The sequence below is a fragment of the Perna viridis genome, chromosome 1 (genome assembly GCF_037379345.1).
Source record: "Perna viridis isolate PV_CMFRI_1.1 ecotype Kerala chromosome 1, ASM3737934v1, whole genome shotgun sequence".
Classification (NCBI taxonomy): domain Eukaryota; kingdom Metazoa; phylum Mollusca; class Bivalvia; order Mytilida; family Mytilidae; genus Perna; species Perna viridis.
Genome location: NC_142445.1, coordinates 36850997 through 36865419, shown reverse-complemented (window position 1 = coordinate 36865419; position 14423 = coordinate 36850997). Strand labels below are relative to the sequence as shown.

General features: G+C 31.3%; 2 protein-coding genes across 17 annotated transcripts in view; both read left to right on the top strand.

Annotated features, from left to right (window-relative positions):
• The window catches only part of LOC148628587 (axotactin-like), a 97278-nt gene extending 94819 nt beyond the window's left edge, over positions 1 to 2459 (top strand). For all 14 annotated transcript variants that reach the window (XM_088590517.1, XM_088590525.1, XM_088590532.1 and 11 more), the window contains one exon: positions 215 to 2459. In XM_088590517.1, coding sequence (XP_088446643.1) covers positions 215 to 454 — 240 coding nt within the window. In that variant the 3' untranslated portion in view covers positions 455 to 2459. The remainder of the gene's footprint in view (positions 1 to 214) is intronic.
• A 2684-nt stretch (positions 2460 to 5143) lies between these two features.
• Positions 5144 to 14423, top strand: part of LOC148628586 (peroxidasin homolog) — a 48705-nt gene continuing 39425 nt past the window's right edge. For all 3 annotated transcript variants that reach the window (XM_088590563.1, XM_088590568.1, XM_088590558.1), the window contains exon 1: positions 5144 to 5420. In XM_088590563.1, coding sequence (XP_088446689.1) covers positions 5245 to 5420 — 176 coding nt within the window. In that variant the 5' untranslated portion in view covers positions 5144 to 5244. The remainder of the gene's footprint in view (positions 5421 to 14423) is intronic.

Sequence of the window (14423 nt, the reverse complement as noted above, 5' to 3'; positions counted from 1 at the left end):
TTATGGCTCTAATGTAGAAAGTGCATGGATTATTCATACTAAGTACATTCAATTAAATTAACTTTCACAAATGTGAACAAAAATTTCTCTTTGAGTTTATGGTATACCGGTACTTACCAGTATTCCTATTTCATTTATTGAGGATTGTTTTGTTAATAATTAAATTTTTTTTTTAATTTTCAAGTAATTTTATTTTGTTACTCCATATTTCCAGAAGCCAGAAGATGTGGATTCTGAAGGTGACCCTCTACATGTATTAGAACAGCACACAGACACATTAGATGCCAATGGTGATAGTGGATATGAAGCTGAATCTAGGAAAGATGGTGATGAAGACCATATGGACAATACACCTCCAACTCCGGAGAAAATGTACATGTATGATATTTCTGGACAAAATTGGTCTTCAACACCAAATCGCAAGCTTGTTGATTATGAAGAGTCCATAACTTAAACTCTAATTGTTTAAACATGGCAAATTGTTATTAATTAAACAGGAGTGTGCTCTTCATATGAAGTGCTATTTATCATGATTTGATGATACATGTAGTCATCAAAATTCATGAAGTGCCTGTGCAATTTTTTTGTCTTTATGAACAACTGAGTAGATTTTTTTAGATTGTTATCATAAAGGCTAACTGCCTGTAAAAGGTGTCACAAAAAAACCTCATATGTTCCAAATTACATGAAACTTGTACATCATGAAGTGTTCGATATAGATGTACCTTCAATGTAACGCCACACCATTTTTCCACTTGTTTATAAAGATGACGCTTACTTGTTTTAGATATTTTCATTTTTTTTTTTTTGCAACAGAAAAATTTTATTTTCTGTTATGATTGTCCATGTTTATGACATTTAAAATACAGGTATAACTTTAAAATTGAGAAAAAAGGTTCTACTTTGTCTAAAACCCATGAATAATCTCTACAAACCCTTTTTATGATGTTCAAAATTCTATGTATCACTGAGCTATCATTCTTTTTGTTTTGTCAATTGACACCTGACATTTTACATGGTGATGTGGGGGAGGGTGGACTGGGTTGGGGATTCAGGGGTTAAGGAGACAGGAATCGATGGTTTAAGGAGTGAGGAATGGGGGAGTGAAATATATGGGAAGTGGGGATTATGGTTGGGAACAATGGGCTTTAATGAAAGGGATCATGAAGCGATGGTCTAGTGGGAGGGAAGTTTGGATGAAGTACCCCCTGTCCATTCCCTCATGTGGGAGATTAACAAGATGTAGGAAGCATTTTTTTTACAGGACATCGTTCTGTTATCAGTGGTCTATAAGAATTAAACTGTTTTTGACATCATCAGTACATAATTTACTCAGTAATGATTCTAGACAGCATTAGGAAATTTGGTTAAATCTGCTATTTGTACTTCATGAACAATGTGTTTTTATTTTAGATGTCATATTTATATCAGCTAAAAGTTGTTATTGTTTTAAGAACATGTATACCAGTTATTGTGTTGATCTTTAAATCCTGTATTTGATATATGTGGCAGCTAAAAAGTATACTTAAGGCTTTATATTCAGAGGCCTGTACCTATTATATTGTTCTGGAGAATTACCAGGAATTGATAGTTACAGCTGTTTGTGGATTCTGGATGAGTTCATTTTGGTTGTCTTATTGAATTATTTAAAAACAGGAATGATAATACATGCAATTATTTTCTTTATTTTATTTTATTTTTTTTTTATTTATTTATTTTTATTTATTTTATTTTTTTTTTTTTGGCAAAATTGGCTTATATTGGCATGTACCTATATTCTTTAAGTTCACAGAGAATCTCTTTACAGGGTTTTAATTTTGCACCATTCATAGCACCTTGAGTATAAGCCAGTTAGTTTCATTTCATATGTTACTAATGAAATTTCAATAAAAGTTATGTTGGTTTCAAAATAACCTAAAGGCAAGTTCAGACAAGATCATCTTTTTAGGTAGTGCCTTCCATAGATCATCGTTTTTTTCAAGAGACTTATTTTTCCACTGTTAAATATTGTACTTGAAATCACAATGCATTGTTCTGTACTGTGTACTTTATCAGATTCTTGAGAACTAGGTATATATTATTGTGTTGTCATATTCTTCTGCATCAAATGCAGTATCTAAGCACATTTTGTCCCACCTTTGAAACCCTTGTTGCAGATATTAATTCTGTGCATTCATTATATATTATTTATTTGAATCATTACAATTTTCAACTAGTCAAGATATTTGGTTCAACAGTTCATTTGGAAGTTTTGACCTATTTACCATGGTTTAATGATTCTAGCATTGGTATAGTACAGTACAGCAGGGGATATGTATTTATTATTCCTTTAAGTTATTTTGCATAATGTATTTGTCATCATTCATTTTTCATCATGCATACTTAATTTAATATTTTTTTTTAAATTTTACACAACTATGAATTATGTATGAATATATTTATAAAATTCTATAAACAGCTGATTGTCTTGTGCTTCTTTGTATGTATTCGTACCACCATAGTGCAAATCACCTCCATATAAAATAAACATTTATGTGTACTACCCATGTACTTTTTGTTTTGTTTTGTTTTGTTTTTTTTTTGTATTTTTTTTTTTTGGTGGGGGGGGGGTGTAATTTTTTAATATTTTTAGCAATACACTAATTTAGAATATTCTTCGTCAACATACTATGAGTATAAATAAATCAAAAACTTAGACGAATTATGTTATAAATAAAACAGAACACAACAGAATTATAGCTACATAACAGTTTACATAAAAAATGATTTTTTATCCTTGTTCATGGCCAATATTGAAAATACAGGTTCTCAGTTGATTTCTGTGGTTATGGTGATAAATATCCGTGTCATGCTGGGTTCACAGTTATCTTTAATGTATAAAATTAACTGTGAAAATGCTCGCTCTGTTCTAATGTCCAAATTTGGTGTTACATTCCAAAAACATAACTTATCTAAACACATTTGATTCATTTTCCAAAGCCGCAGAAGTTTTCAAAGAACTTTTGTGTAATTGCTAGTATTTTCCTCAATGTTACCAGCTAATCTAAACTGTAGAAGGAAAGACATAATGTTTTAACCCTAGCATTTGAGTACATATCATTGTTAAAAACAGGAAAATAAGGAAAAATTTGAAATATAAATATGTCAGAATCATTGATCAGACAATATACTTTTTCTTCTTTAATTGAAATGACCACTATTTGATATCTGTGTCACTGAGGATATTCAGAACCTTTTTATTAGAATGTTAGAAAATTGATACTTTTGACAGAATTGTCTGCCCTTGAAACTATCATCAATAAAATTATATTGTTACTAAAAATGATACAGAAAATCTTTGTCATTATTCCAGGACTCTGAAGGTATGAATATTGAAATTACTCTTTTGAAGTGGTGGATTGCATGATTCTTACAGAGACTGACTCATAATAGTTTTTGACATCACTCCACATAAGAGAGTATATCATTATCTTTGTTCCCAACTTTTTCTTGGATAAATATGATCAGTGTAATTTTTTTTTGCATACAAAAACAATTGTGTGTCCATACTATTTTGCTAGTTTTTTTTTGTTTTTTTTTTAATTGTTGTAGTTTCAACAACCCAATATCTTAAATTTAATTTCTTTTTCAATAATTTGAAAAAAGTCATTGTATTCGTGCTTTGCTTTGATTTGATCAGATTTGTATCAATAATATTTTTATAAACTTATTAACTATTACATGTATTATTCACTGTTTTAAACTTTTTTTTGTAGTCAAATATTGAGTAGGATTAAAGAAAACTATGGAAAATACAAATCCTGACTACCCCAGTACTCTTAGGAATCTCTGTTAAAGAACTTTATTTAAAGGTTTTCAGATTGAACAGTTTCAATGCCATTAGTACAAAAATACTTTCAGTATATTTCATCAAATTATCTATTTTGAATTTCCCTTTTCACAGCAAAAGTTTCTTTTGGGTGTAAAAATGCCAACTTAAGAGGTAAATTTTTTCTCAGAGCTATGATATAATTAAAGTTTATAGGTGTATGACATTAAAAGTTCAAAATCACTTTGGCAAGGGCCATGACATTAATAATCTTCTTAATTTAAAGGGTGAATGAACTTCACAGAGCTATCATGAGCTAAATCTCCCACAAGCCACTACCCTTTCCTATACTTGATATTCATTAGGACTCGGAAGACAGTCTTCCTTGATATTGAATGTGTCAGAAAGTTGAAATGGTTGAAGAAAGTGTCAAGAAAACAGAAGGAATAAAACAAACACTATGTACAGAGAATTGAATGTCATTAACATGTCAATTGTTTCATTTTCAAAACCTGAAGTAATCATTAATAGTTGAAATATTAAGATCTATAGTAAGTTATTTCAAATATGTATAACCCCAAGAAACCAGGGGAGAATCATAGATTTCAGGTTTAATAGAGGCATAAATAAAATTAAAGACCAAGTGAGAGGAGGAAGTTTTTACGTGGGGGGGGGGGGGGTAGAAATTTTGTTAAAGATAGATTTCATGCAAAAAAGGATTCTTTTCCTAATTTCAGTGGTGGTAGGAGCATGTTTGCCCCCTGATGAATCTGCACCTGCATGGAAACCAATTACATGTCGCATTTAGTTCTACCCTCTAACAACAAAATTTGAAATATTTATCATTAATGGATACATAGTAATATTTATTGAATTTGTAAAATGATCACAATACCAATAACTAAATAGCATGCACGTCTACTATAATTTATAAAAGTCGTTGCTGAGTTTGTGCTAATAGTAATAAAGTATTGTATTGAAAATCAAAATGATGTTTCTCTTTCACTGATTTCTGTCACAAGAAACAGATAATCTCATTTTTAATTCAACTGAAGTTTTTTGTCGAAATTTAAATTATTTACAATTTTTAATCCTGTTCAACTTGAAATTTGTCGTCTGCACGAGATTGCATTGCGCCTACTTTCACTTTAGATACAAGAACGAAATTAATACGCTTCTTTCTGATTCGCTATCAATGTGGCCTTAACAAGGTCAGCATTTAAACTTTATAAAAAATTGAGAAATTTCCATAAGATTTTATTACTCCTGTAAGTTCTATCGATAACCACTAAAGTCCCAATTTTAGAACTACTTTTTTGGCGGATTTAGCGCACTGTGTGTGTGAAAGGTAACACAACGTGCATTGGAGTGAATGTCAACAAAACTTCACCTGTATCAGGGTAGAAGACAGTGTGAATTTATAAACAAGAGTTACTATGTCGGCTTACTTTTATTATGTGATAACTTTTTGCAGTTTCTTTCTGTGTGTGAATTTACAAAATACTTACTGTCCTCACAAATGTGTTTGTTATAACAACAGATCAACAGTGCGGTGCATGTTCGCACAATTGGATACAGTGCCATCCCCGATTCCTAAGGATACACAAGTATTGTGAGTAAATGAAGTATTTCATGTGCATTTTTAATTGCATTATTTACATTTATTCTCATGGTTGGTAACTTTTATTTAACTCTGATATTTTAAATGTCAGTTTATATATATATGTATTTTAATATTCGAAACTTTTTTGAAGTTGAGAGATGAGAAAAAAATCAACAGATGAGTATTCCTGCTTCATTAAAAACATATTGCCCTTACTAAAAAAACATGTTGTTCTCTATAATTGAAGTTTGGATGGTAGTCAGACAGCATTTGAGATAAAATGCTTGTTGAAGGGGTTGATTTAAGATACAGTATCGCTTAATTGTTTACTTTTCTTAGAACTAATTACAAGTATTTGGCTGTTTAGAAACCAGAAATGGGAAATGAATGAGTTTAATTTGATTTAAATGTCAAAACTTAAATATTGTAGGATCAAATTAAAGATAATTTTGAGATTTTACCAACAGAAAGAAACTTGAACTTCCAATGAATCATGCTTTAAATCAAGTTGTTTGGCATTCAAATTTATAATTTTATAGGTTTCATTTTTCAACAAAGAAGACTGACTCCCATATTTTGAAGGAAAAAGTTTCAAAAAAAATAATGCTTTTTCAACAAAATTTTGTTTAAAGTAGGTTGAAGTTTATGACTTGGTGATCTTTCCTTCTGATTACCTTTTTAGCTGGACATCATTTGTCAAGGTGTTTTATGATCACCTGGTGTCAAGTTGTAAGACACCTCCTTATCACCTTGGGCTCTTTCATCTTTATTTCTAAATAAATATCTTTAATCTTCCCAAGTTTTACGATTTTTCAATCTGATCTAATACTTTCATCTAATGATAAAATAAGGCTTGTTTTATGATAAGATACATTTCTTTTTCAAGATCCTTAAATATATTTGAAGGTTATAATTGAAATACATTTTTGTTTTATGTATGGTTATGTACATGTACATTGTACATGTAGGTATATCATTGATGGGATCAGTAGCCAACACAGAAAACAAAATTTAAAAGGCATAGAGTATCATCATGTGGAATAACAAATGTAAATTATTGACCCAATAGATTTTACTCACATTAATGAAGATAGATTTTAAAAAGGTTTAATTTTTTCTTAAGATTGAAACATTTTACAGAGTAAACTTCATGTGAAAACTTCTTTGTGGACAAAGAAAAAATATAATCGACAAAATTACAGTCTCAGATTAAACACTCTCTAGTGCATGAACTTTCTTTGTTCGCAACTCTAAAGAGTACAGAAAAGTACATGTATATAATTTAAAGGTTTTTAACAAAATTAAATGATCATGAATGAGTTAGTTGGATTACTGGTTGACACAGACACCCAATTGTAGTGTCGAAACACTTAAGGTCATTGAATACTTCGGTGATTTGCACCTTCAGCTATTGTATACAAATACCAACAAGATGAGACACAGGAAAACCAATAATAGCAACATAACATGGGATAATGTCTTATCTCAACCTCCTACTTCTCTCCGAATAGTATCTAATAGTATCTACGACTAAAAAGATATTACTTATGAAATGGTAGGCATTTATCTCAATGTCAATTATAGTGATGACTTCTGTAGATACTTGTATTGCACTGGTTCATGGTATTACATGTTCCTTTAACTTCTATGCCCTTAGAATACCTACTTTGTTCTATATAAAAGATTTTTTGGGTTGAGGTTAGACCAGACTTTAGGTTGATTTGGTTGTTTTTTCATGTAACATCTATGGTAATTTGTGGAATTGTTTCAAAATACATTATCAGAATGCAAGAGGCTTTTGCCAGATATATGATGTAAGATGTCAAGTATGATACTTTGAGTATTATATTGCGACACATTCCAAGAACTTGATTAAGTTCAAATGTGTTTCTAACATTATAAGTTACAGTACAAAGCACTTGATATTTTGTTATTTGCCAAATTATCAGCTTTTGGGGCAAGGCAGTATAATCAAAACATATATATGTAGGCTTAAAAATAATATGGTAACTTGTTTGGAAACCTCGGTGTGACTCAGAACACTGTGACTGACTTACTTGTTAATGACGCAAACTAAATACCAGAAAGTAGTCTTTAAGTCTGTTGTTTTGGAATTCCTGAAACATATATTTGTATTTACCAGTATTCCAAATATACATTGTACAAATGTATCTTAGGGATTTTTGGGTTGTTTAAATGATTTAAATATTAGTGAAGTCCTTCAAAATATATGTAGTGCCTTTATAAATCAAGTGCCACTTAGTATGTGAATTTATCCACAAGCCAAAAGCCCCAGGCCATTATAGCAGTTGTCTTGCTTGCAAAATTAAATCAAAATTAGAAGTTACGAGCCAGTAAAAGCTGCCAGCTACCGGTTCATTTCTCTCTTGTAAGTTACATTCATAAGCCTGTAAAAGTGTTTGACCATTCCCTTCACTTGATGTCTCCAATAGAAGAGACTGTACTGTTTCTTAAAGGTTTAAGGAATTTAAGTATATATCTTTTTGGTAAACACATGTTTACTTGTAATGGTACATACACTGTATACCTGTTTGCAAAGTTTATTGATTACATCTAAATATACTTGCCTAAACTACATGTACATGTAGTAAAGAAGTTAATTATGCATTGATTTGTTTATGAAAATAACTGCTAGAAGAGGGAGTTTTAAGTTTTATATTGCATAGTCTTACTTCATTCAATTGTAAAACGCATGTACAATGTAGGTAACTGATTTGATTCTACATGTAGTATGATTTAATGGGTCAGTTTTGCTATAGACTCTCTAAGGTAGATTAACACACTTGGAGGTACATTTTTGGAAAGAGTGGTATTGAAATGTTATTTTCTCATTTAAAAGTGATATACAAAAAATAAGAGGATTTTCTTACTACATAGGATGTAAAAGAATTTACACAGGTGTATAATCATCCTTTAGACCTTTTTTAAAGTTACACAGCATGGAACTGATACATTGAATAAAAATTATTTAGATAGAATTCCAAGTGCAGCTTGAAATGTACCCTTTGCATGTGAAAGGCCACCAATATAATAACGTACATGAGTAGTGTCATCTTTAAGATGTACACACTGAAATTTTCCCTGTTTTATTAGGAAGTTTAAACTGCTGGTTGTTATAATACCAATCCATTACAATGTTAGAAAATGTACTATTGTAGGTTCCACAACTTAGTTTGATAGATTTTTTTACTTAACAATGTACACATGTATTTATGAAATGAGAAAAAAAAAGGATTGTATGTTATTTTACTCACTGTATTTTGGTCATTTAACAGTAGCCAGCCGTTTCCAGAGATTTTGGGTTTTAGGCTTTTTTTGGTCATTTTTGGTCAATCCCCATAATTCACAAAATCAACAAAATTTCCCAACAAAACTACATGTAGGTGGTTCTAATTGCCAGGACATTTCCCTGGACCCACCAATGTAAATGCATGATGTACATGTGCATGAAGTCGCTAATTTTAAAGGTCCATAAACCACAAATACATAAATACAGAAACCAAAAAAACCACAAGAATTTTTCACTTATAAAATTAAGTCATTAGGGCACAATAATCATGGAAAAGAGTGCTTTTACCTCTTAATCAGAATGAAATGGAGAATTAAACGATTATTACTGTATAATATTGTATTCTGACTATTTCTTGGTCAAATAATTAAATGATCTAAAAGTATACATAAATTTGTGTAGTTTCATTACCAGTATTTTATGCTCGTTCAGTGAAGTCATATGGGCAATGTTGTCCTCTGCACATTCTACATGTATTTATTAAAAGAGAATTCACGTGAGAGAAACAAAGGGAAATTTAACAAAATCGGTACTATAATAAAACAAGGTTTGCAGAGTTTGGCCTGTTTTCACGTGTTCCTTTAAGTTCACATGGAAATATATACAAATGTATACAAAAGAGGGTAAAAAGAATGCAGTCTGTATTTTTATGAGGCTAAGGGATGGGGCAAAATATGAGGCTGCTCTACTCCTTCTGGTTAGGTTTCACAAATTTTGGAGGCTACTGGATGGATTTCAAATATGGTATTTGACTTACTGTGAAAGTACTTTAATTCGTGGATACCAATTTTTGTGGATTAGGGAAGGAACACAAGTTTGTGGATCCTTGAATTCATAGTTTTGAGGTTTTCAGTATACACTTCCAATGAAATCTCCTCTTCGTTAGGAATCAAATTTCATGGTTTGGGCTCCCCACAAAAACCACGAAAATTGGTACCCCACGAACAATAGTGCTTTCACAGTAATAAAGATGGGGCATATGTTGTAAGTGATTTTGGTTGCTGTCTGATATCAATTTCCTGATTCGTGGAAGTTTCTCATTTATCACTGTATGGAATTAGTGTGGCCATTTACAAAATAAATTAAGCATGACAAAAGGTGGTTGTCATGCTACTTCTTGATTGTCTTTATTTTACCCACCTTCAACAGATAAATCAAAAAATTTTCATTTACATCATTTTTTTTTAAAGCTTGATCCATTCCTTTTTTTTTAAAGAGGGTATCAGAAAGAGATGACTCTTAAGAAAAGCCTGTTGGACCAAGTTTTAATACAGAACATTTCCTTTATCCCATTTCCTGCTTCAATTTACCTATTGAATTGTTCTTATCCTTTTGTCAACAGGAATGTAGTTCTTGTGGTTATGCATTGTACTGTGTGTGTGCAGATGCACCTTAAATGCAGACCAGTCCTAATCCCATGAACAAAATCGAGTACACCCACACATGATAAATGATCTCAGTTTACACATTTCACAGTGCATATGTGATCCATTCCAGTTGTGTCAATTTTGAATTTAATATTCAGAATCAATGAGTATGTTTAAAGCTAAAAAATAACCTTTAACATATGAAAGAATTTGTGGAGTGCATCATGCTATGACCACAGCATATCTAACTTTGTTCACTTGGGGCAATTGTGGACACTATTTTAGTTTTTGACACTGGACTTGCAGTTCATTATGATGGACACGACAACTAGTTTTGACACAGTATAGTACAAAATTCCAATGAAAGTTAAAAGAAGTTCTTCTATGGGTACTAATCAATAACGTTTGCCTTCAATCCCTGTTTTCAAAATACAACATAAGAGATGTTAGTTTAAACCAATTTTTGAAAAATCAAATTCTGAAAGAGTAATCAAGGGAACCAAGGTTATAGTGGTAATCAAAAGAATGTAATCCAGGGACAAAGACCAGGCATGGAAAACAGACATACACAACAAAGAACATAAAGTAACTAAAATCATACATACAAAGTAACAAAAGTAAATGAGCAACTCGGACTCCACTAAAAACTGGGAGCATGGACCAGGTGCACCGGTAGGGTAAGCATCCTCTGCTTTTCTAGAAAAAAATTAAAAGTCCAATTTTAGCTCACCTGGCCTCGTTAACAATTTTTCAAAACTCTTCTTATCTGATATTACAAACACGTACCTGACCAACTGGAACCAAACTTGGTATGAATGTTCCTTTGGGTATCCTGCATAGAACAGGTGTGGGAATTTTTTTATTTGTCAAAAAACATGGCAGCTGTTACTAAAAATAGAACATAGGGGTCAGACAGTAGTTTTTCGCATATACATGTATATCCAAACCATTAGCTTCAGCCAAGTTAAAGTGTTTAGCATGATGAGATCTGTCTATGGTTAAATTTTGGTTTTAATCTGATAAGCCATGTAGGAGTTATTGCACTTTTTCAACATTTTTTTTGCTATTTTTAATGTTTTTCTTTCAAAAATCAATCCTCTCCTCTGACACTACTTGAGCAATTGGAACCAAACTTGGTATGAATGTTCTTTGGGGTATCCTGCATAGAACTGATGTGGGGATTTTTGATTCATAAAAAAAAAACATGACCGCAGTAACTAAAAATAGAAGATCGGGGTCAGATAATAGTTTTTCTCATATTTCTCCAAAACCATTAGCTTAAGCCAAATTCTGATACACGATTAAAGTGTTCAGCATAATGAGATCTATTTGTGTTAAAATTTACATTTTTAATCTGTTAAGCTATTTTGGAGTTATTGCCCTGTTCAAAGTTTTTTGCTATTTTTAATGTTATTTCTTTAAAAAATCTCTCCTCTGACACTACTTGAGCAATTGGAACCAAATTTAGTATAAATATTCCTTAGGATATTTTTCATAGAACCGATATAGGGATTTTGGATCCATTGAAAAACATGGCCGGTGTTACTAAAAATAGAACAAAGGGGTCTGTCAGAAGTTTTTCTCATATATCTCCAAGACCATTAGGTTAAGACAAATTCTTTTTCTTGCTGAAATGATCCTTATTATAAGACCTACAAAAGTATTCAGGATTAGAGTTGTCAGATGACTTCTTTTACAAGTTTTTCAACCTTGAAAGGTGAATAATGATGTTGGTTTTTTACAGTTTTCAGCCAGTATCTTGAAAACTATGATAGATAGAATGAAACTTGCAGTTGCTGAAATGTTCCTTATGATAAGGCCGAATTGAAACTAGTCGGATGACTCCTTGTTAGATTTATTGCCCTTGAAAGGCAAAGAATTATGTTTTCAGCAGTTTTCAGCCAATATCTTGAAAACTATAATAGAGAAGACTTCATAAGTTTGTCTAACTTGTGTCCCATCACATTTGTTCTAGTTGAACAAATAAAATTGTTATTAACTATAATAGAAAGAATGAAACTTACAATTGATGAAATGATCCTTGTAATAAGTCCTACCATATCTTCATTGAGTCGAAATTGTCGGACAGCTCCTTGTTAGAGTTACTGCCCTTGAAAGACAAAAAATTAATCAGCTGAGTGATTCAGGCTCCTGGAAGCCTCTTCTTTAGAGTGTGATCTCTTTGATCCCTTATAAGGGATGGGGCAGAAACCTCTAAAACTATGGAGCCTCTACCATGTCCCTAGGAACAATGTGCTAAAATTTCTATAAGATTGGATTATTTTTTCTCAAGTTTGATATCATAAATAAATTAAAATTAACAGACACCAACAATAATGACATTGACAAGGTGAAAAATGTTTTCACTTGTATAAAAATCACATGGAATTTCAAAGTTATTAGTTATTATGCCCCCACTTTGCAGGAGGTAAATATTTTCATGATGTCTGTCTGTCCAAAACTTTTTCGTGTGGTTTTCTGTGAAATAGCCAGCTACTTGAGATTTTGACAGAAACTTTAAATAGGTATGCTGTTTGATAGTGTTGGACACTATTGTTTAATTCATTCACCTTTTTTGCATTGTATAATGTCAAGACTGCAAGTATTGCACCATTTTATTCTTTTCTGAGAGTCAATTCTGTGTATTTTGTATCTAAATTAGATGAAGAAATATATTCTTTATTAAAATTGATATTATATTCATATATATTCTGTTCAGACTGACAGTACCAGTTGTTTTATTCCTGACCTTTACCTTAAGATGTAAGTCATGTCAACATACATGTAGAGACAGCTGACTGAGAATATGACTCAGATCTAAGTTTCCCGAAATTAAGACATTAAAAGTACCATCCTGATTTTACTAGTAATGAGTTGTCTGTAATGATACAGTTTAGTACTTAAGCAGCAGGGGATACTTCCACAATTTATAATTAGGCAATATCTAATAGCAGTCCCTTTTATGCCTCTGGTACTTTAGTTGACAACAGCATATACTTATTGGCCATTAAGGTGTAGAAGATATCTATGAATAGACTTCATCAATTGAAACTGTAAGTGGCTATGATAAATTATGACAAAAAATTTGTTAACCCTTACCTGGTTGACATTTGCACATTATTTAAATACTTTCCCTAGCAATTTGAGCAGTGCATGCTTATTACTTGCTGTGTGTTCAGAATGTTTGTCTCTGCTGAATATGTCCTTGCCAGATTTACAAAAACAAGTTTTTATCATGTCGGCATAATAGTTAGCATACCTGTTAACCCTCCCGTATAAGAGAGAGACTCCCACAAAATCAATGAAAAATGTAGAATCTTCCACATTTAAAATTTGTGGGAAGTTTTAGGTTAAAATTACTATATTCTCAGTGAAAGTGCTATATAAATGTATTTTTACATAAAAAGATTGCTTTTCCATTAAAGTTTCCCACATGAGACAATGTCAATGGGACGGGCCGGTATCTCCCACATGAACTGTTCCAAAGTTCAAGTATGAAATTGTGAAGCTTTTGACACACATTTCAACTTTTAGTATGTTTCTATTGCTTAATTGTTGCTGAAATCATTCTTGTTTTAAAACTGTTCTTTTCTTCAAAAATTGAATCAAGCTGTTGAAATATACATGCTTTGAAATATTTTCTTCAATTATTTTTCTTAGTACACCAATGTATCCCTCAAAAAGTATATACATGTATTACATCAAGATGGTTATATTAGGGATGAATGTCATTTATCTGCTCTATACAAGAAATGTAAATTTTAATGAATTCTTTCAAACATATAAAAAATCCAAACTATGAAATTTGTTCAAGCTGCATGAAAGTAAATAAATATGGGTTCAATCTCTCAGTTATTTTGTTTTACTTTTTATCTTAATTGATTTATAAATGATTGCACTATGTAACATTCTCAACTCAGCTTTTGCACACTTCTTACATGTATATTTCTATTATGATACATCCGTTTGTCAGCCTACATGTATTTTTTTTTGTAATAAATTATGTACAAAAGGGCAGCTTTTTAGCTTTGAAACATTCCACTTTAATTCTTACTATGATTGGTGACTGGATACAATGTAAATAATGTACCTATGTAGTAATGGATATAAACTAGCCATTTGTAGATGAAGCAAAGCAAAATCTAAATGTAGATACCTTTTTTTATGAGCTTCAAATAAAACATAAAAGCATTGTTTTTATTCAGTAAAGAGTACATTAGATTATCTAGGGTCACAAGATATACCACATATGAAAAACTGATCTTTTTGGATCTCTTTTATTGCTTGTCTTCAACTGTGCACACTCTTCAAAGAGATTATTATTTTATCACAAGA